Source organism: Salvelinus fontinalis, chromosome 19 (genome assembly GCF_029448725.1).
Source record: "Salvelinus fontinalis isolate EN_2023a chromosome 19, ASM2944872v1, whole genome shotgun sequence".
NCBI lineage: Eukaryota > Metazoa > Chordata > Actinopteri > Salmoniformes > Salmonidae > Salvelinus > Salvelinus fontinalis.
Genome location: NC_074683.1, coordinates 22,386,477 through 22,410,718, shown reverse-complemented (window position 1 = coordinate 22,410,718; position 24,242 = coordinate 22,386,477). Strand labels below are relative to the sequence as shown.

Genomic DNA, 24,242 nt, shown 5'->3' with positions numbered 1-24,242 from the left:
ATCACTGCGCCTCCATAAGAATATCATGTTAATGTTGCTGTCTGAATAATCTCTTGTATTTATCTCAACTTGCACATTATTTCCTCTTGCTTCCAGCCTAGCTTTTAGTTTGGTACAGCGGAGGTAATATAAGCCTCACTATCTGCCTGTCCGACCTCGGAAACAATGTTTCACCTTTGAATTTAGATCTCTGTAGTACCATACAGAGTGAACGGTGCCAGACAACTTTTTCTGAGCCATTCAAAATTACACATCGTCATTATCATGGGACATATCCAAATAAATGCCAACAGAAAAAAAACTCAAACGGAAATGCAGCTAGTGCATACCGACATCCCAGGTTAAATTTGACCTGACTGAGTTAGCGGAATTTGGCTGGCTAGCTAGCAAGTGACAAGAACGATATCCAGCCTGCATACCATTTTGTTTAGAACGGACGACCAGTCTTTTTGCACATCAACTATGCAAAAATAATCAGCGACTGGGTCGCATCTGTAGCAACCTGACCGAAAGAACTAAGGACCAGATTTTTGTCCATTCTATATCTTCTGGTGAAAGAATTAAACATTATTAGCTAATTTACTTATCAAAATACCATTTAATGAAAATACGCAATTCACTGTTATTTAATATGTTGGTAACAGTTCAATTCAAGCAATAAGACTATCACGTTGGGCTGAATAACGCCGTTTACCTGTGATTGTATTGATGATACAGCATTGTCTCGTGCCTTATTGCTTAATTTTACGCCAGAGAAAGCTCATCACACATCAGCCATCATTGGATAATATCTGTTCAGTGCTGCTGATACAGTGGATTCTTAACTACACCAAACTATAGAAATATACACTCAGTGGCCAGTTTATTAGGTACACCACCCCGTTCACGAAAATGGTTTATACAGACAGTGAGTCACGTGGACGTGGCTTGCTATATAAAGTTGGCCGACAGGCATTGAGGCAATTCAGTTATTGTTCAATTGAACGTTAGAATGGGCAAAACGAGTGACCTAAGCAACTTTGAGCGTTGTATGATTGTTGGTGCCAGGCGGGCCGAATCCAGCATCTCAGAAACGGCCGGTCTCCTGGGCTTTTCACACACAACAGTGTCTAGGATTTACAAACAAAAAATATCCCGTCAGCGGCAGTCCTGTGGGCAAAAACAGCTAGTTGATGAGAGGTCGAAGGAGAATGGCAAGAATTGTGCAAGCCACAAACAGGCAAATAACGGCACAGTACAACAGTAGTGTGCAGAACGGCATCTCAGGAAACACACAACTCGTCAGTCTTTGTCATTGATGGGCTATTGCGGCAGACGACCACACTGGGTTCAACTCCTATCAGCTAAAAACAAGAAGAAGCTGCTCCAGTGGGCACGTGATCACCAACACTGGACAATTGAGGAGTGGAAAAACATTGCCTGGTCCGACGAATCCCGGTTCTTGTTGCGTCAGGACTTGACGTAAGCAGTATGATTCCATGGCCCCATCCTGCCTGGTGTCAATGGTACAGGCTGGTGGCAGTGGCATGGGGAATGTTTTCCTGGCGCACGTTAGGTCCCTGGATACCAATTGAGCAACATGTCCATGCCCCAAAGAATTCAGGCTGTGTTGAAAGGCAAAGGTGGGTTCGACCTGGTACTAGATGGGTGTGCCTCAAACTGGCCACTGAGTGCAAGTCAAATAAATATAAGTTTTCTTGTTATATAACTTCAGTACTAGGATGTGCAGAATACACATGGACACGCCTTGCTCATCACAGAAGTTACAGTAAAGGCCTAAAGGTTGTCTTTAAATATGAAATTTGTGGTAATCCATCTACAGTAACTGTCAGTAAAATAGCCTGGAGTTAGTCAAAGAAAAAGCTTCTCTTCGTTTGCTAAAAGTTTTGGCTGAGAAAATGATTGAGTGAACCATACAACTGTAGTGTAGAAATCCTAGTTTCTATATTCATTTGAATGCAATCCAAACTATAAAATGAGAATGATGTGGATGAGCATTATGGCTGGCCTACATATGTGCAGCAGAAAAGGCCTTCAAGGCTTGAGTATTGCCATCTTAACACTACTGGGGGGGAAGAAAAATTAAGTACTTTTTCCAACAATGGTTTACAGACAGACCTTTTCACTTACAATTCCAGTGGGTCAGAAGTTGACTGTCCCTTTAAACAGCTTGAAAAATTCCAGAAAATGATGTCATGGCTTTAGAAGCTTCTGAAAGGCTAATTTACATAATTTGAGTCAAATGGAGGTGTACCTGTGGATGTATTTCAAGGCCTACCTTCAAACTCAGTGCCTCTTTGCTTGACATCATGGGAAAATCAAAAGACATCAGCCAAGACCTCAGAAAAAAATTGTAGACCTCCACAAGTCTGGTTCATCCTTGTGAGCAACTTCCAAACGCCTGAAGGTACCACGTTCATCTGTACAAACAATAGTACACAAGTATAAACACCATGGGACCACGCAGCCGTCATACCGCTCAGGAAGGAGACTCGTTCGATCTCCTCGTACTTTGGTGCGAAAAGTGCAAATCAATCCCAGAACAACAGCAAAAGACCTTGTGAAGATGCTGGAAAAAACAGGTACAAAAGTATCTATATCCACAGTAAAACGAGTCCTATATCAACATAACCTGAAAAGCCGCTCAGCAAGGAAGAAGCTACTGCTCCAAAAACCCCATAAAAAAAGCCAAACTACAGTTTGCTACTGCACATGGGGACAAAGATCGTAATTTTTTGGAGAAATGTCCTCAGGTCTGATGAAACAAAAATAGAACTGTTTGGCCATAATGACCATCGTTATGTTTGGAGGAAAAAGCGGGAGTCTTGCAAGCCGAAGAACACCATCCCAACCGTGAAGCACAGGGGTGGCAGCATCATGTTGAGGGGGTGCTTTGCTGCAGGAGGGACTTGTGCACTTCACAAAATAGATGGCATTATGAGGCAGGAAAATTATGTGGATATATTGAAGCAACATCTCAAGACATCAGTCAGGAAGTTAAAGCTTGGTCGAAAATGGGTCTTCCAAATGGACAATGACCCCAGGCATACTTCCAAAGCTGTGGCAAATTGGCTTAAGGAGAACAAAGTCAAGGTATTGAAGTGGCCATAACAAAGCCCTGACCTCAATCCTATAGAACATTTGTGGGCAGAACTGAAAAAGTGTGTGCGAGTACACTGACTCAGTTACACTAGCTCTGTCAGGAGGGATAGGCCAACATTCACCCAACTTATTGTGGGAAGCTTGTGGAAGGCTACCCGAAACGTTTGACACAAGCTGAACAATTTAAAGGCAATGCTACCAAATACTAATCGAGTGTATGTAAACTGACCCACTGGGAATGTGATGAAAGAAAAAAAAGCTGAAATAAATCACTCTACTATTATTCTGACATTTCACATTCTTAAAATAAAGTGGTGATCCTAACGGACCCAAAACAGGGATTTTTTACTGGGATTAAATGTCAGGAATTGTGAAAACTGAGTTGACATGTATTTGTCTAAGGTGTATGTAAACTTCAGACTTCAACTGTACCTCAAAAACACACATTACCCCTACATGCAGCCATAACACTTCTCATAAATAGATTCCATTCACACCTCAACCCAACCCACCTCTTACATTCCACACACAAGAAATCTGACCTCTCTGTGTATAGGCGGAGCTGGGGTGATTTATTGATGCCCTCTTTTACACACCCTACCTGGGAGGAAAGGAGGGAGAGAGTAAAGGTGGGGTACAGGGAGGGAAAGGTATTGCTGCTATTGAAGAATGGTCAATCCTTCCAGCAGGGTGTAGGGATTAATACCAGAGACACAGAGTTACAGGCACACTAGAGCCAGAGTCTTGCACACAGAGAATAGAATGTAGGGTCGTATGGTTTCATAGGAAAGACAAAGGCTCAAGTGTGTTTGGGCATGCACAGAAGTGGTGCAATATCATCACAGGATATAAAAAGGTCCAATACAGCAATTTTGATCTCAACATTAAATAATTTCAGGGTAACAATTAAGTACATTACTGGGATTTTCTTTTTTACCATACTAATTGAAAACAAAAATAGCTTTTTAGCAAAGATACATTTTTAAGCAATAATGTTTGTAGAAATTTCTGGGAGTGGTCTGGAGGAGAAAAGTGAAAACTAGCTGTTGTTGGCAGAGGGGTTTGGAACGCTCTTTGTTATTTGGTCTATTAACTAATTTACCCTCGCCAAAACTCCATCCCACCATAGTACATTATCATTTTAACAGTATTATTTCAACCCCAGTGTGGAAATATATATAAAGAACACAGGACAATCAAGTTTTTTTTACTGCACTAAGATCCAATACTAAATGTACAAAACAGGCTACTACATAGTAAGGCCACCATTTCATCCAGTTATTCACAGATCTATCACATCACATTTTATTTGTCACATGTGCCGAATACAACAGGTGTAGACCTTACAGTGAAATGCTTACTTACAATCCCTTAACCAACAACGCAGTTTTAAGAAAATACCTAAAACAAATATTTAAAGACAGCAGTAATATAACAATAGTGGGGCTATATACAGTGGGTACTGGTACAGAGTTGATGTGTGGGGGCACCGGTGTCGAGCTAATTGAGGTAATAAACTCAGCAAAAAAAGAAACGGCCCTTTTTCAGGACCCTGTCTTTCAAAGAAGATAATGAGTAAAAATCCAAATAACTTCACAGATCTTCATTGTAAAGGGTTTAAACACAGTTCCCCATGCTTGTTCAATGAACCATAAACAATTAATGAACATGTACCTCTGTAACGGTTGTTAAGACACTAACAGCATACAGACGGTAGGCAATTAAGGTCACAGTTATGAAAACGTAGGACACTGAAAAGCCTTTCTACTGACTCTGAAAAACACCAAAAGAAAGATGCCCAGGGTCCCTGTTCATCTGCGTGAACGTGCCTTAGGAATGCTGCAAGGAAGCATGAGGAATGCAGATGTGGCCAGGGCAATAAATTGCAATGTCCGTACTGTGAGACGCCAAAGACAGCGCTACAGAGAGGCAGGACGGACAGCTGATAGTCCTCACAGTGGCAAACCACATGTAACAACACCTGCACAGGATCAGTACATCCAAACATCACACCTGCGGGACAGGTACAGGATGGCAACAACAACTGCCCAAGTTACACCAGGAATGTACAATCCCTCCATCAGTGCTCAGACTGTCCGCAATAGGATGAGAGGCGCTAGATTGAGGGATTGTAGGCCTGTTGTAAGGCAGGTCCTCACCAGACATCGGCAACAACGTCACCTATGGGCACAAACCCACCGTCGCTGGACCAGACAGGACTGGCAAAAACTGCTGTTCACTGTTGAGTCACGGTTTTGTCTCACCAGGGGTGATGGTCGGATTCGCGTTTATCATCAAAGGACTGAGCGTTACACCGAGGCCTGTACTCTGGAGCGGGATCGTTTTGGAGGTGGAGGGTCCGTCATGGTCTGGGGCAGTGTGTCAAAGCGTCATCGGACTGAGCCTGTTGTCATTGCAGGCAATATCTACGCTGTGCGTTACAGGGAAGACATCCTCCTCCCTCATGTGATACCCTTCCTGCAGGCTCATCCTGACATGACCCTCCAGCATGACAATGCCACCAGCCATACTGCTCGTTCTGTGCGTGATTTCCTGCAAGGCAGGAATGTCAGTGTTCTGCCATGGCCAGCAAAGAGCCCGGATCTCAATCCCATTGAGCACGTCTGGGACCTGTTGGATCGGAGGGTGAGGGCTAGGGCCATTCCCCCCCAGAAATGTCCGGAAACTTGCAGGTGCCTTGGTGGAAGAGTGGGGTAACATCTCACAGCAAGAACTGGTAAATCTGGTGCAGTCCATGAGTAGGAGATGCACTGCAGTACTTAATGCAGCTGGTGGCCACACCAGATACTGACTGTTACTTTTGATTTTGACCCCCCCTTTGTTCAGGGACACATTATTCCATTTCTGTTAGTCACATGTCTGTGGAACTTGTTCAGTTTATGTCTCAGGTGTTGAATCTTGTTATGTTCATCCAAATATTTACACGTTAAGTTTGCTGAAAATAAACGCAGTTGATATTGAGAGGACGTTTCTTTTTTGCTGAGTATATGTACATGTAGGTAGAGCTATTAAAGTGACTATGCCTAGGTAATAACAGAGTAGCAGCAGCATAGGGGGAGGGGGGCAATGCAAATAGTCTGGGTAGCCATTTGACTAGATGTTCAGGAGTCTTATGGCTTGGGGGTAGAAGCTGTTTAGAAGCCTCTTGTCCCTAAACTTGGCGCTCCGATACCGCTTGCCGTGCGATAGCAGAGAACAGTCTATGCCTAGGGTGCTGGAGTCTGACAATTTTTAGGGCCTTCCTCTGACACTGCCTGGTATAGAGGTCCTGGATGGCAGGAAGCTTGGCCCCGGTGATGTACTGGGCCGTACGCACTAATCTCTGTAGTGCCTTGCGGTCGGAGGCCAAGCAGTTGCCATACCAGGCAGTGATGCAACCCGTCAGGATACTCTCGATGGTGCAGCTGTAAAACCTTTTGAGGATCTGAGGACCCATGCCAAATCTTTTCAGTCTCCTGAGGGGAATAGATTTTGTCGTGCCCTCAGTCATGGGAAAGGCGTCCATCTTCACACACAATTTAACAAAACCTTATCTAGTTCAGCAGAACTTGGCTTGTGGTTAGCCTGAGGTGCCCAGTACTGTACTGAGTCCATCCAACAGTGATCCTAATTACAGCAGCACTGTTCCCACTGAGGCCCTGCAGCTCAGTAAGAGTCTCAATGCGCTGTTCTCTCTTCCTGTCCTTTGACTGGAGGTGGCTTTAACCTATTACACAGACCCAAATATATACCTGGGTAGTGCTCAGCCTGACCTCAGTCCACACACACACAGCGACCAAAGCTACTTCGCCCTGAGCTATACTGGGCTCCATTCATAAAGCACTAGGGCCATACTAGGACAGGCTTCCAGGAAGCTGTGCTTAACCAATGTTCTGTTCACTGACCTGTAGGTCCCCAGCCAATGACAAGCAACATATAATGGAGGTAGGCTGTAACTACCTGGTCCCAGCATTTTCCAATCACAGAAGTGCTTTTTTCTACCTGGGGCAGCAGTTAGCCTAGTGGTTAGAGCATTGTGCCGGAAAGGTTGCTGGATCGAATCCCAGAGCAGACAAGGTAAAAATCTGTCATTCTGCCCCTGAACAAGGCAGTTAACTCACTGTTCCCTGGTAGGTCGTCACTGTAAATAAGAATTTGTTCTTAACTGACTTGCCAGATCAGATCCTTAAATAAAGGTAAAAAATACAGTTGAAGTCAGAAATTTACATACACTTAGGTTGGAGTCATTAAAACTCGTTTTTCGACCACTCCACAAATTTGTTATTAACAAACTATAGTTTTGGCAAGTCGGTTAAGACATCTTCTTTGTGCATGACACAAGTAATTTTTCCAACAATTGTTTACAGACAGATTATTTCACGTATAATTTACTGTATCACAATTCCAGAGGGTCAGAAGTTTACATACACTAAGTTGACTGTGCCTTTAAACAGCTTGGAAAATTCCAGAAAATTATGGCATGGCTTTAGAAGCTTCTGATAGGCTAATTGACATAATTTCAGTCAATTGGAGGTGTACCAGTGGATGTATTTCAAGGCCTACCTTCAAACTCAGTGCCTCTTTGCTTGACATCATGGGAAAATCAAAAGTAAACAGCCAAGACCTCAGAAAAAATATTGTAGACCTCCACAAGTCTGGTTCATCCTTGGGAGCAATTTCCAAACGCCTGAAGGTACCACATTCATCTCTACAAACAATAGTACGCAAGTATAAACACCATGGGACCACGCAGCCGTCATACCGCTCAGGAAGGAGACTCGTTCGATCTCCTCGTACTTTGGTGCGAAAAGTGCAAATCAATCCCAGAACAGCAGCAAAGGACCTTGTGAAGTTGCTGGAGGAAACGGGTACAAAAGTATCTATATCCACAGTAAAACGAGTCCTATATCAACATAGCCTGAAAGGCCGCTCAGCAAGGAAGAAGCCACTACTCCAAAACCGCCATAAAAAAAGCCAGACTACGGTTTGCAACTGAAAAAGGGGACCAAGATCATACTTTTTGTAGAAATGTCCTCAGGTCTGATGAAACAAAAAATAGAACTGTTTGGCCATAATGACCATCGTTATGTTTGGAGGAAAAAGCGGGAGGCTTGTAAGCCGATGAACACCATCCCAACTGTGAAGCACGGGGGTGGCAGCATCATGCTGTGGGGGTGCTTTGCTGCAGGAGGGACTGGTGCACTTCAAAATAGATGGCATTATGAGGCAGGAAAATTATGTGGATATATTGAAGCAACATCTCAAGACATCAGTCAGGAAGTTAAAGTTTGGTCGCAAATGGGTCTTCCAAAATGGACAATGACCCCAAGCATACTTCCAAAGTTGTGGCAAAATGGCTTAAGGACAACAAAGTAAAGGTATTGGAGTGGCCATCACAAAGCCCTGACCTCAATCCCATAGAAAATTTGTGGGCAGAACTGAAAAAGTGTGTGCGAGCTAGGAGGCCTACAAACCTGACTCAGTTACACCAGCTCTGTCAGGAGGAATGGGCCAAAATTCACCCAACTTATTGTGGGAAGCTTGTGGAAGGTTCCCCAAAATATTTGACCCAAGTTAAACAATTTAAAGGCAATGCTACGAAATACTAATTGAGTGTATGTAAACTTCTGACCCACTGGGAATGTGAAATAAATAAAAGCTGAAATAAATCATTCTCTCCACTATTATTCTGACATTTCACATTCTTAAAATAAAGTGGTGATCCTAACTGACATTAGACAGGGAATGTTTACTGGGATTAAATGTCAGGAATTGTGAAAAACTGAGTTTAAATGTATTTGTCTAAGGTGTATGTAAACTTCCGACTTCAACTGTGTATAAAATAAACCCTACCCTTAACTCCAAGAATATTTATAATAGAAAAATTACAAACAGTTAATGTCTCAGACAAGGCTTACTTACTAACTTGGTTAATGTACTCGCACACCAATTCTGACAATATTGCTTTTCTTGTCCATTCAATGTGATGGTGGCATGGTAGATGATGTTAAACACATATCTAAGATAAGCTAACCTACATTTTGACGATGTACTTTGTGCCATATTGCTGTATCATACATGGTTAGGTAGAAGACCTACTGAAGACACAGTAAGGATCTGATCTGGCCCCAATCCAATACACTCACCTACATCATGCATGCATGCAACAACTACATACTGACCAATACCATGCAACCAGCAGCCAACAACTAAGCAACCATCAAACTGTCAACTGACAAAGTGACAACATCAGTCCCCTAAACCATGCAACTACTAAAACAACTGAACATGCACACAACTATCAACACACAAAAGCATACACAATATCTGCCCTGCTTAAGTTCATTTTGTTCTGTAAAAAATAAGACAAACAATTAACCCTTACCCTACATATCTTTACTATGTACCATACATAGTTTTTCCGAAACATTATCATCGTCAAAAAAAAATTAAATACTGACATGCCCACATTCCAATTCTACAACTGTATTAAATCTAAATCACCATTCATGTTTCAAATGAAATAAGTAATACCAATCGTTAAACCAATGGTTAGACTGACAAAGCCAAGAGCAATAGAGACAATGCAGCTTAGTGTCTTCCTTCCAATGGCTTGTTTCCAGACTCCTGTACAGTTGGAGCAGACAGACAGAGTCTACCTCTTCAGTTACAGTATTAAGAGACTAACCCTGTTGTTAGCAGACACGGTAGACAAAGAGACTAGGTAAGTATTGTCAACAGTAGACTAGCTCCAGTAAGGGAGGACTAAGTGAGCATTGTTTAGCTCCAGTATGAGTCTTCGTTTACCTCTTGAGGTGTTGCTCCAGTTCCCTGAACAGCAGCTTCATGGCCATCTCGTCCCGGCTTTGCACCCGGACCACCAGCTCTCTCATCGGGCTGTCCGTCAACTCTCCTCCAATAGAATCAGATATATTCCTATTTTCTAGTCCCTTGGTCCCTTTCTCTCTTTTAAAATCACTGTATATTCCTTCTCTGAGTTCCACCAGTCTGGAGAGCATTGGTGCAGATGTGGGGACAAGCCAGGGCTGCGTATGTATGTCTCTAGCCTCTGTGTGCTTCTCCAAGGCAGGCGAACTAGCGACTGATTGAGCAAAAACAAGAGTAGGGCACCTGTGACATCACAGTACTGCGTGCAGTCATGTGACCTAGTGTTACATAAACCATCAAAACAGATTAGCTTCTTCCCTGATGAGCACTTCTCCTCCTCGTAACCTCCCCTTTCCCTCTCTCCTTCCCTCCCTGGTGAGCCCTGGGTCTACTACCCTCCAACAGACAAGAGGTGGATACCATTCTCACGCTACTCCACCGTCCTCCAAAAATTCACCTCTTCTCACTCGCCCTCTCCCTTCCTCCAGGGTGGTTTTGGACCCCCCTCTGTGTTTAGGAGATCCCCCCCCCCCCCCCCCACCCCACAAAGGCAGGGTATGTCAGGAGGGTCGAGTCTGGCCCCTGTATTTGAGCCAGGTCTTATCCTGTCACTTCTCATCAACAGGGTGAGCTAATGGGGGGCTTAACGCCTGCACACACAGAAAGAGTACAACACACACACACGCGTCTGCAAACTTAGTCAGCCAGCAGCCTGGGTTAGGGGAACAACAACACAGACAAGGACAAAGCAGAGGGATTTACCTGTTCAGATACACTGAGGCCTGAGTCAGAGTGGGCTTTCTATTGTTCAGATGTCCAACTGGGGCAGTTTACATTAGCCTGAAGAATACAGACTTGACACATGATGGGACATCAACCTCTTTCACACGCAACTGACTACACACACTTAATAAGCCATCTAATAACTTATACCATATTGATTAAGACACATTTTATGTCTACAAGTGCTGTGATTGGTTGGTAAACTCACGTGAAGGCCCACAGATGGTGATGGGGTGGAACACAGTATGTTATAGAGCAACATACTGTATTGTAATTGTGTTGCTGATTATGCCTGGTTAAATTAACCCTGAGGGGATTGATCCAGTCATATTCTATTGTTTGGTACATTTGGGATTTGGGAAATAGTGGGCTAAAGATGCTACCCCTGATCTGCCAGTCTGATCCTTACCATCTGTGTGTGTGTGTGTGTGTGTGTGTGTGTGTGTGTGTGTGTGTGTGTATATATGTCAACCCAACGTGTATGAATGTGTAGCCTACTTCTTACACAACGACCAGTTTATAAATAGCAAGTCCTAAACCATTCACTGACTATGATGGTGATGCCATTTATTTTGTGAAAGATTTGGAGAATGTCCATCAGCTTCTACATGAAATAGAGGTAGAAAGGGAGAAGGAGAGAGACAGGTGCCATTTGAATATTTGGAATGAGAGCAGCAGGTCACACAACAGAGTTGAGTCCTGCTCTCTCCAGCTCTCTCTCAACAAAGAAGAATGGACCAGATACACGGCATCAGCACGTTACACCATCTCAGAGAGGCGGAGAGAGATAGATGTGTATGAAGTACATGGATACTGTTCCCCGTGCGATGTTGGGCTGACCGCACCAGCCTCTGGAGAGCACGGCAGTTGCGGACGGTGCAATTATTGTATCAGGCGGTGATACAGCCTGACAGGATGCTCTGAATGGTGTAAAAATTTGTGAGGGTCCTAGGGGCCAAGCTGAACTTCTTCAGCCTCCTGAGGTTGAAGAGGCGCTGTTGCATGAAGGCACCATTTCAGGTTGTCAGTAATGTGCACAGAGGATTCTGAAGCTTGGACCCTCTCCACTGCGGCCCCGTCAATGTGGATGGGGTGTGCTCTCTCTGCTATCACCTGTAGTCCACAATCAGCCCCTTCATTTTGTTGACGTTGAGGGAGGTTATTTTCCTGGCACCCTTCCGCCAGGGCTCTCACCTTCCCGTCTCATCATTGTTGGTAATCAGGCCTACTACTATTGTCTCGCCATCACCCACTGATTAACTTGTCATTTTTGCAGATTGAAAATGTTTTGAGATAGTATTACAGTAAGTCAATATTTATATTTAGGAATTAGCATGGAATTTAGCCAATTCATATAATGCACCTTTGGATTTTACCCTGGTCTCGAAAGTGAATGGTTAGAACGTTTGTAAAGTTAAGAGAGCTTGTTCCGTGAAAGCAAATTTATAGCTGTCCTTTACAAAATTACCCTGTACATGTAAAAATGACCAAATACACAAACTGTTTAAAGCAAAATTACCAAAACTATTTTCTTACTGTGAACCTGAACAACCTAAATAAAATCTGAATGAGTAAAAACGGTCAATTCCTAATATAATAATCTGTTTTCTGACCGATGCATGCTTAAATTTGGATTGGTTTGGGCTCCCACAGACATCTCTTAAACATTTGAACCGGGGACAAACCGGGTAAAATGTTACATTCCTAGTTTATAGTAATTCCCATATGTAACATGTGGTCAAGTGGATCCAATAGTTCATGAAAAGGTTCAGATAGCGTTTTACAGCCCACCATTCAACAAATATCCCCAAACATTACTAAGATACGTACAGGTTTACTAAGCTGAGTTCTCAAAGGTGCTCTGCTATGTGTATGTATGGTCTGATAGGGATCACTGGATAGTAGTGATGGGGGGGAGAAATCGATAGTTACATATCGTCATATTATTTCGGGATGATATATCGATATCTTACTCCAAGTATCGATTATATTTATAAAAAAAGATACAAATAATAAACTTGCTACTGTAGGTTTATTTATTTAACCCTTATTTTACCAGGTAAGTTGACTGAGAACACATTCTCATTTACAGCAACGACCAGGGGAATAGTTACAGGGGAGAGGGGCGATGAATGAGCTGATTGTAAGCTGGGGATGATTAGGTAGCGTAAGCTACTCGGCTGTACATGTGCAAAAACGCCAGTATGTTTCATCCTATAGCATGCACTTCATCTTCTTTTTAAATATTAAGCCAACATGTTTGCAGCACTTTTATTTACTTCACTAATCAAAACTCGTTTCTCATGCTCTCTCGTCAAACATTTAGTGAACAATATGTTTGAAACATCAAATCGCAATATCGAGTCGCAATACATACGGAATCGAGAGAATCGCAATAAATATTGTATTGGCACCTACAGCTGAAGTCGGAAGTTTACATACACCTTAGCCAACTAAATTTCAACTCAGTTTTTCACAATTGCTGACATTTAATCCTAGTAAGAATGTACTGTCTTAGGTCAGTTTGGATCACCACTTTATTTTAAGAATGTGAAATGTCAGAATAATAGTAGAGAGAATTATTTATTTCAGCTTTTATTTTTAACATCACATTGCAAGTGGGTCAGAAGTTTACATACACTCAATTAGTATTTGGTAGCATTGCCTTTAAATTGTTTAATTTGGGTAAAGTATTTTGGGTAGCCTTCCACAAGCTTCCCACAATAAGTTGGGTGAATTTTGGCCCATTCCTCCTGGCAGAGCTGGTGTAACAGTCAGGTTTGTAGGCCTCCTTGCTCGCACACCCTTTTTCAGTTCTGCCCACAACTTTTCTATGGGATTGAGGTCAGGGCTTTGTGATGGCCACTCCAATACCTTTACTTTGTTGTCCTTAAGCCATTTTGCCACAACTTCAAAGTATGCTTGGGGTCATTGTCCATTTGGAAGACTCCCCTTTCTCCTCCACACATAACGATGGTTATTACGGCCAAACAGTTCTATTTTTGTTTCATCAGACCTCAGGACATTTCTCCAAAAAGTACAATCTTTTTCCCCATGTGCAGTTGCAAACCGTAGTCTGGCTTTTACATGGCAATTTTGGAGCAGTGGCTTCTTCCTTGCTGAGCGGCCTTTCAGGTTATGTCGATATAGGACTTGTTTTACTGTGGATATAGATACTTTTGTACCCGTTTCCTCCAGCATCTTCACAAGGTCCTTTGCTGTTGTTCTGGGATTGATTTGCACTTTTCACACACCAAAGTACGTTCATCTCTAGGAGACAGAACGCGTTTACTTCCTGAGCGGTGTGACGGCTGCGTGGTCCCATGGTGTTTATACTTGTGTACTATTGTTTGTACAGATGAACGTGGTACCTTCTGGCGTTTGGAAATTGCTCCCAAGGATGAACCAGACTTGTGGAGGTCTTGGTTCATTTCTTTTGATTTTCCCATGATGTCAAGCAAAGAGGCACTGAGTTTGAAGGTTGGCCTTGAAATACATCCACAGGTACACCTCCAAATTAGTCAAATGATGTAAATTTGGCTATCAGAAGCTTCTAAAGCCATGACATCATTTTCTGGAATTTTTCAAGCTGTTTAAAGGCACAGTCAACTTAGTGTATGTAAACGTCTGACCCATTGGAATTGCGATACAGTGAATTATAAGTGAAATAATCTCTGTAAACAACTGTTGTAAAAATTACTTGTGTCATGCACAAAGTAGATGTCTTAACCGACTTGCCAAAACTATAGTTTGTTAACCTCTACCGAGTACCTAACCCGGATTCGGGAGCACCCCCCACCCCCCCCCCACACTGATTAGCATCGCTAGCATAGCGTCACAATTAAATAGTAGCATCTAAATATCATTAAATCACAAGTCCAAGACACCCAATGAAAGACACAGATCTTGTGAATAAAGCCACCATTTCAGATTTTTAAAATGTTTTACAGGGAAGACACAGTATGTAAATCTATTAGCTAAACACGTTAGCAAAAGACACCATTTTTTTACTCCAAGTTTTTTCCTGCGTCAGTAGCTATCACTAATTCGACTAAATGAAAATATATATAGCCACTAACCAACAAACAAATTCATAAGATGACAGTCTGATAACATATTTATGGTATAGCATAGTTTTTTTTTTTTTAAATGTGCATTTTTCAGGTATAAATCACAGTTCTACATTGCAGCTGCAATCTGATATAGTGCTGATGCAGCCAGAACAATTACAGAGACCAACTTCATATAACTAATTACTTGTCTTAAAACATTTCAGAAAAAATACACAGCGTACAGATATTGAAAGCCCAACATCTGGTGAATCCAAACAATATTTCAGATTTATTAAATGTTTTATAGCGAAAACAAAATGTAGCGCTAAATTAGCATAGCCACGCCAGCCAGAACCAGCTGGGCGCGCCCGACCAGTTCACATGCACGACAGATATATGAAATAACATCGTAAATTGGGTCTTACTATTGCTGATCTTTCATCAGAATGTTGATAAAGGTGTCCTTAGTCCTGATGAGTCGTTCAATCCATTCACAATGGCAACTTTCCCTCTTCATTTAGCGTAGGTACTGGTCGACTAGCACGGTTCTGTCCAAAGTTAAAAAACTCACAGAACGGAACACGGCAAAACTCCCGAAAAAACTCAAATAATTTGATTAAACTATATTGAAAAAACATACATTAAGATGATATGGTCACATGTATCAAACAAACTTCGAGACGGAGATAGTTTTCATCCGTAACGGCAGCATAACAAAAAGACAATTGCACCTCTAAAACACGCGTTTCAGAAAACCTGAAGTTGTCGGTCACGCTAAAGAAATAGGTCTTATTTCACGTCAGTACAAGATAAACAAAAAATGTCTCCTCTGACGTCTTCCTGACACCCAGAGGAAGACGAATGAATTGTGTTTCGGGTCATAGGTGGCTTTACCATATATAGGCAGAGCGTTGAAGCGAGCATACACATCTTGCAATCTTCTTCTTGCTCAGGGAAAGTGCTGTCAAATGACTTGTGTTTCACTCAGAGACAAAATTGAAACGGTTTTAGAAACCATAGCTTGTTTTCTATCCAATGGTATATGGTTATATGCATATAGTAACAGCAATAATTGAATAAGAGGCAATTTAATCTGTAGAGGAAATTATGCTAATGCGAAAACAGCACCCCCTGTATTCTCAAGAAGTTAACAAGAAATTTGTGGAGTGATTGAAAAACAAGTTTTAATGACTGCAACCTAAGTGTATGTAAACTTCCGACTTCAACTGTAAGCATCGTGACAATATTGTATTGTGAGGTCCCTAGCAATTCTCAGCCCAATGAGAGGTGTCTGACAAAGCGTGTGCTGATCCACACAGCGGCCATTACATAGATGTGTGTGAGAAAAACAAAGGCCACAGGTATGACTAATGTAAAGTGAAACCAGGCATTAGCAGGTCTAACACACACAAAACACTCCCACACATCATTCTGGGGCACGATGCACCGCTCAAAGACATTTTGAATACGCTCAAAGAGAAAGCTGCAGAAAGACTAGAGATTCTTACATGAACCATGAAAAGAGGGGCAAAAGACAGAATACAGAGAAAGCAGAGAGAGACAGAGAGAGGGGACAGAAAGGGAGAGGGAATGAGAGGGGGACAGAAAGAGGGAGAAAGAGAGCGAGAGTCAGTCGTGCCTGCGGCTGTAACAGTAGTCTCCCTCATCAGTCTTTGTGTGGAGTCACTGGGCTGTTGATGAGAAGTGACACATGGGGGTGGGGGTGATGTTAGAAGCCTTTACTGGAGCCTAGAACCAACTGATGTTCCCCTCCACACGCAACCATCAACACGGCTGGACCACTCTAGTGTGTGTTTGTGCGTGTGTGCGGTCACTGCGGTGTGAACTGGGGCTTATCCCCAGAGACAATAGCAGAGCTGTCCAATTTGGGGCGATGGGAGAGAAAGAGGGGGCAATGAGGATAGAGGAAAGCGAAAGAAGGAAGAGAGGAGGGGGATCTGTACATTGGCCTGGAACATGATGTTCTAGCTCCAGACGGCTAGCCAAGCCAGAACATTACTTCCACTCCAGCAGTTGAGTGAACTGGGAGGGCTGAGCTGGATGTATGATACTGTACAATCACATGAATATGTGCTGTTTGGGTCAGTCACATAGTCATGTTATAGTGCGTTATGTGGACCCCCGGCATGATAGTCTTAATCAAACATGATTGGTTGGCACTTTCACACTATTAACCTCAGGAGACACACACACACTTATCTTCAGGACACTTACTGTCCGCACATACCCAAACACAGATGGGACAGATGGGTGGTTTGATTGTTTCCAAACAGACCAGGACTTCACACTACCAGATAACAGATCATAATCCACCATCTAGTACATACTGTACACTATCAATAGTTTTTATTTCCTGGAATATAAAAGCTGAAAAGTCATCAAAAAAGAACAGTATTTGTAAGTGATGTAACATAGCACAGGTCCTCATCAATATACTGTCAGTAATCAACTGATAGGATTCACACATTCACAGACCAATGCGCCACACACAGGCTCTCACACACACATCCCTTACATTCATATTGCCATAAGAGGGTTAATCGGAGGTCAGACGTGTACAGTTCATGTAGAGTGTAAACCAGCCAACAGCTTTACCCACATCCACTGAAATGCAATAGAGACACACCTCAAATGTCCTATAAATTGGGAACATTGTGTTCCTGCATAAGGAATGTTTCTCTGTTAAATGAGGTGTGTGTGTTAATGCATGTGTGTTCATGCGTGTGGCTGTTCATGTTTGTGTGATGTGCTGTGTACTCCTGTGCAACTCATGTTCTACTGAACAAGAGTAATCCCTCTTGGTAACAGAGAGCAGCTTCAGAGCATAAATACTGCACTAAAACACACAACCCCTCCCCCACTCAAATACACAAGAGAGAAGACAGAATAGTGAAGTTAGCGAAGTACACTGACTGTAAAGTCCAAAGTCTGATATTTCAGAGAAGTGAGGCCAGTCCTTACAGAAAGTTCTAGTGTTGATCTGTAATCTCTTCAACTAGAACGTCCCCATTCTAACCCCTATTGTCCCAACACTTACTAAACTACCAGATTTACACTACCGTTCAAAAGTTTGAGGTCGCTTGCCAATGTCCATGTTTTTTAAATAAAAGCACATTTTTGGCCCATTAAAACAACATCAAATTGATCAGAAATAGAGTTTAGAGGCCTCCCGGGCGGCACAGTGGTCAAGGGCACTGCATCGCAGCGCTAGCTGTGCCACCAGAGACTCTGGGTTCGTGCCCAGGCTCTGTCGCAGCCGGCCGCGACCGGGAGGTCCGTGGGGCGACGCACAATTGGCCTAGCGTTGTCCAGGTTAGGGAGGGTTTGGCCGGTAAGGATATCCTTGTCTCATCGCGCTCCAGCTCACAACAAGCAACCTGACAAAATTCCCTCTACTTCTATTCTAGATGAAAATGATGAACTGGACACCTTATCGATAGCAACAGATCATGGTCCTCCTGGGATCAGAAGTTTTTTTTTACTCAATGGAGGAACGTAGTCAGAGAAATGCTGATGAATGTCTTGCTCGAGCTGTGTATGCAACTGGTTCACCTGTGATGCTCACAAGCAATGTGTATTGGAAGAGATTTCTAAATGTTCTTCGCCCAGCACACACCCCTCCAACCAGACATGCTTTATCTACTCATTTACTGGATGCAGAGTTCAACAGAGATCAAGTGAAGGTCAAGCAAATCAGAGAAAGCAGACTATTGCAATCATCTCTGACTGGTGGTCGAATGTTCGTGGGCAAGGAATATTTAACTACATCTCCACCCCTCAACCAGTATTCTACAAGAGCACAGACACAAGGGACAACAGACAGCGGTTTCCACATTGCAGATGAGCTGAAGGCAGTCAATGACCTTGGACCACAGAAGGTATTTGCACTGGTGACAGACAATGCTGCGAACATGAAGGCTGCTTGGTCTAAAGTGGAGGAGTCCTACCCTCACATCACACCCATTGGCTGTGCTGCTCATGCATTGAATCTACTCCAAGGACATCATGGCACAGAAAACAATGTATACACACTACAAGAGAGCCAAGGAAATGGTTAGGTATGTGAATGGTCATCAAGTTAAAGCAACAATCTACCTCACCAAGCAAAGTGAGAAAAATAAGAGCACCACATTGAAGCTGGCCAGCAACACCCGTTAGGGGTGGTGTCATCATGTTTGACAGTCTCCTGGAGGGGAAGGAGTCTCTCCAAGAAATGAGGATCCTTCAGGATGATGTATTTTTGAGAGAGTGGTAAGCAGCCTCAAACTCCTGAAACTTATAGCAGTAGCCATTGCACAGATTGAGGGAGACAATGCCATCATGTCTGATGTTCAGACTCTGCTTGCAGATGTAAGGGAAGAAATCCGTACTGCCCTGTCCACTTCACTGTTGCTCCAAGCAGAGGAAACTGCAGTTCTGAAATACATCAAAAAGCGCAAAGACTTCTGCATGAAGCCCATACATGCCGCAGCGTACATGTTTGACCCCAAGTATGCTGGCCCGAGCATCCTGTTTGGTGCAGAGATCAACACGGCCTATGGTGTCATCACTACCATGTCTCACCACCTTGGTCTACATGAGGACAAGGTTCTTGGCAGTCTGGTGAAGTACACTTCCAAGCAAGGGCTTTGGGATGGAGATGCAAAATGGCAGTCATGCCAACATATATCATCAGCCACCTGGTGGAAGGGGCTTTGTGGATCTGAGGCTCTTTCCCCTGTTGCCTCCATCATCCTCCAAATCCCACCAACATCAGCCACCTCAGAGCGCAACTGGTCCTTGTTTGGGAACACATACACCAAAGCATGCAACAGGCTGACCAATACAAGGGTTGAAAAATTGGTGGCCATCCGGGCAAATTTGAGGCTTTTGGAGCATGACAACGAGCCATCCGCAAGAAGGTTGGAAAGTGATAGTGAAGATGAGGCCTCAGAGTCTGATGTTCAAGAGGTGGACATTGAGGAGGTCCAGAAGACATGGAAGTCAGAGAGGAAGACAACCAAAGCTTTAGTTTCTAGACTATCATTTTACAGATGTTAAAAACGTTCAGATGGACCATTGGGGATCATTCAATATTCCCTTTCTTTTGTTATTCAGTGAAATCGTCCCATGTGAATAGTCAACTCGTTTAAATAAAGTTCAATTCGTAACTAAATTGTTTTTTATTTAATCATTTGCAATTACGTCTACTTATGATAAGGTAAACGGCTTATGTTTGTCTCCATATGAAATGGTACATATATCCAATGCAAAAAACATCTACATTTAGATGGTATTAATAACAATTTGCATATATTTCCATTAATTCCCATATATTCACGGTAATTCCCATATATTCCCGTTAATTCCCACAGAAAGTTTCCACTTCTGAATATTCACCAAAATGTGCAACTCTAGCTATGAGACTCAAAATTTAGCTCAGGTGTAACCCGCTCCCATTGATCATCTTTGAGATGTTTCTACAACTTGGAGTCCACCTGTCGTAAAAACTTATTTTTGCTTTGTCATTATGGGGTATTGTGTGCAGATTGGTGAGGGGGAAAAAACAATTTAATCAATTTTAGAGTAAGACTAACGTAACAAAACGTGGAAAAAGACAAGGGGTCTGAATACCTTCCGAATGCACTGTAGGTTTACAGTGAATGTAGGCTCTCTGTATGTGTGTGTGTGTGTGTGTGTGTGTGTCTCAAATCAAATCAAATTGTATTTTGTCTGTGTGTGTCTGTGTGTGTAAGTAATACACAGGTACATAGTGGGGTTAGTCAAGGTGAAGGTTAGGGCAGGAACAGTGACTAAGCCAAAAGGGAGGGTATAGCAAAACAATTATTGGTAGAGCCTGTGTGTAGGCTACATTATACGGTTACACAATAGAAAATATCTTCTTAATAAATGCCCATAGTAGTATAGATACCCGTGCCACAAGTCACCCCACACACGCACACCCTCTTGCTCCCTCTCTCGGTTTCTCTATAGTCACCAAGCCTGCTGACACATTCAACCCAGAGCCATAGGACCTATCCTCACCCAGCCTAATCTAAATCAACACTACACCATAGCCATAAACAGGCCTATACCTCTAGGCCATGACTAGGTAAGGCTATGTGTTCCATACATTCAGAGGCCGTGGTGTGGTTGTCATTGTTACTCAAAGTAACATCATTAGGTAACTGTCCACTGGTCTCCTCCCACTTCACACCAGTACAGCAAATCTCTAACCATACATCTATGCACACATGACCAAGTCGCTTAAAAGCATCTGCTAAATGGCATACATAATTATTTATTTTTATAAACCACTTCAACAGACCCAGTGGGGAATATTTACACAGAATAAGTCTACGGTTCTCTCTCTCCCTCCCCAAAACCAGCAGACAAACTCAACACATGAACAGCAGAGGGAGGAGGCTGATTAAAGGAATGCCACTGACATCGGGTGGACGTTAGAGGTAACAGCACAGTTTAGAGTTTTCCGATGACAGCAATATATATATACACTGCTCAAAAAATAAAGGGAACACTTAAACAACACAATGTAACTCCAAGTCAATCACACTTCTATGAAATCAAACTGTCCACTTAGGAAGCAACACTGATTGACAATAAATTTCACATGCTGTTGTGCAAATGGAATAGACAAAAGGTGGAAATTATAGGCAATTAGCAAGACACCCCCCCAAAACAGGAGTGATTCTGCAGGTGGTGACCACAGACCACTTCTCAGTTCCTATGCTTCCTGGCTGATGTTTTGGTCACTTTTGAATGCTGGCGGTGCTCTCACTCTAGTGGTAGCGTGAGATGGAGTCTACAACCCACACAAGTGGCTCAGGTAGTGCAGTTCATCCAGGATGGCACATCAATGCGAGCTGTGGCAAAAAGGTTTGCTGTGTCTGTCAGCGTAGTGTCCAGAGCATGGAGGCGCTACCAGGAGACAGGCCAGTACATCAGGAGACGTGGAGGAGGCCGTAGGAGGGCAACAACCCAGCAGCAGGACCGCTATCTCCGCCTTTGTGCAAGGAGGTGCACTGCCAGAGCCCTGCAAAATGACCTCCAGCAGGCCACAAATGGGAACTTTTTGGTAAAAACTCATCTCGTCATGTTTGGAGGACAAAGAATGCTGAGTTGCATCCAAAGAACACCATACCTACTGTGAAGCATGGGGGTGGAAACATCATGCTTTGGGGCTGTTTTTCTGCAAAGGGACCAGGACGACTGATCCGTGTAAAGGAAAGAATGAATGGGGCCATGTATCGTGAGATTTTGAGTGTGAACCTCCTTCCATCAGCAAGGGCATTGAAGATGAAATGTGGCTGGGTCTTTCAGCATGACAATGATCCCAAACACACCGCCCGGGCAACGAAGGAGTGGCTTCGTAAGAAGCTTTTCAAGGTCCTGGAGTGGCCTAGCCAGTCTCCAGATCTCAAAACCATAGAAAATCTTTGGAGGGAGTTGAAAGTCCGTGTTGCCCAGCAACAGCCCCAAAACATCACTGCTCTAGAGGAGATCTGCATGGAATGGGCCAAAATACCAGCAATAGTGTGTGAAAACCTTGTGAAGACTTACAGAAAACGTTTGACCTCTGTCATTGCCAACAAAGGGTATATAACAAAGTATTGAAACTTTTGTTATTGACCAAATACTTATTTTCCACCATAATTTGCAAATAAATTCATTAAAAATCTTACAATGTGATTTTCTGTTTTTTTCCCCCTCATTTTGTCTGTCATAGTTGAAGTGTACCTATGATGAAAATTACAGGCCTCTCATCTTTTTAAGTGGGAGAACTTGCACAATTGGCGGCTGACTAAATACTTTTTTGCCCCACTGTATGTTTTTTTTAAAGGCAGTAAATTAAGCTGAATGAACTACTTCGCTGCCAGACAAGGCTCCGCTGATAGCCAGGTGCAGCAGTGGTAAGATGTTGGGACTGCTGTTGGGACAGCTTTATGTAGGCCTTAACAGTTTGTGGGCACCATTTGGCACCGTTCTAGTGCAATTCATGTATTGTTTAGTGTTGTGTAGTGGCTTTGCTGGCATGCATCCCCCATTTTTTTGTTTTGTTTGCACCACCAAGATGTACATGCTAAAATCGCCAATGGATTGAATAGCGTCAATGAAAGCGATGTGCATGCTTCAATGGGGCAGAAGTCTGTGTGTTGAGCGATTGTTGCTAGCTATCTGGCCACCCAGAATGCCAAGAAGTTGCCATATGGGGAATTGTAGGTGGCTTGTTTCAACTAGTTTTATCTTGTTTTCAGGTGTTTTGAATGATGTCACATTATGCCAATATGGCTCAGATTTGATAGCTAGCTAACCAACAACTGTAATGTATTTGAGACAACAAGTGCTCAGCATATTTATGTTTTCAATAAACATTGGAGACAAAACAGTTTACATGTTGTCAACAATCTGAGCCAACCTCATCTGTTTTGCCCCATAGTTGCGAACGCGTCATTTTTATTGCTAAACAACCAACCCGTCTGTATGAATGGACAATGCCACAATTTATTTCTGTGAAGACTCAATAGCGCATTGAAGCTAAATTAAGTTGGTTACGGTGTGTCAAGGAGACATAACATGCGCAGTTTGAGTTACACCAGGAAGTGACGTTGCAGGCTAGCTCAGTGCCCCCCTCTCATTGAGTAGTTGAAGGTCGACCAGGGTACTGCAGACTGCCATTAGAAATAAATTATCCTTTTAACTTCTTCTGTGTACGATTTTAAAATAAAATTGGTTCAAGGACATACATCTGGTGAATTGGAAGCAATTATTGATACCAGGATTGTCTTAAAAACAAAAAATTTACATGAAGAGTGCCATTTTTCCATTCACTATACTGCGGGATTCTGTTCTCTGCTAACAATGCCTGCAGTATCGCGGTTGGCCTTGTACACCCGTGGCTTCAATGAGAGGGGGCAGTCGTTCTCCCCTAGATGACAATGACACACACGATGGTTGTCCTGCCAACATCAACTTGATCTCAAGCCCAAGATTTCTGCCAATGATAAAAACCGAGGTTTTAGAGGACAATGGAAAACAAAATAATCATAACAGTTATGTAGGATAACAATTCACATAAATGACCAGGGTTACAATTCCAATCACTTGTACAAACAGTAATAGCGCTTGAACAACAGTCACTGATTCATTCAGGTGGTGAGGCATTTATGGCTTCAAGCTTTGACTAGGAACATTAGATGAGTCACAATGCAGAACGGTTTGAGAACCACTAACTTGAGCCAACAATGCATTTTGCTTGCTTAGGGAAAAAAACGAATCCTGACAGCCAAATAGCCACTAGATGTCACCATAGACTACCAAACACACACGTTTCAGTAGAGAAGTGACTCATGGCTGAAATGAGACCCATTACCTTGGTCTCTCCTCAGTCCTGCCTTG

The 24,242-nt window shown here is 42.9% G+C and overlaps 1 protein-coding gene across 2 annotated transcripts in view; it reads right to left on the bottom strand.

The window, feature by feature from the left end:
* Positions 1 to 24,242, bottom strand: part of LOC129816495 (TSC22 domain family protein 1-like) — a 77,312-nt gene that overhangs the window by 5,650 nt on the left and 47,420 nt on the right. Inside the window, exon 1 of one of the 2 annotated variants that reach the window (XM_055871048.1) lies at positions 9,910 to 10,196. The exons of the other annotated variant lie outside the window; for it this stretch is intronic. Coding sequence (XP_055727023.1) covers positions 9,910 to 10,121 — 212 coding nt within the window. The 5' untranslated portion in view covers positions 10,122 to 10,196. Of the gene's footprint in view, positions 1 to 9,909; positions 10,197 to 24,242 lie in introns of those variants that run through there. 2 annotated transcript variants of the gene reach the window in all.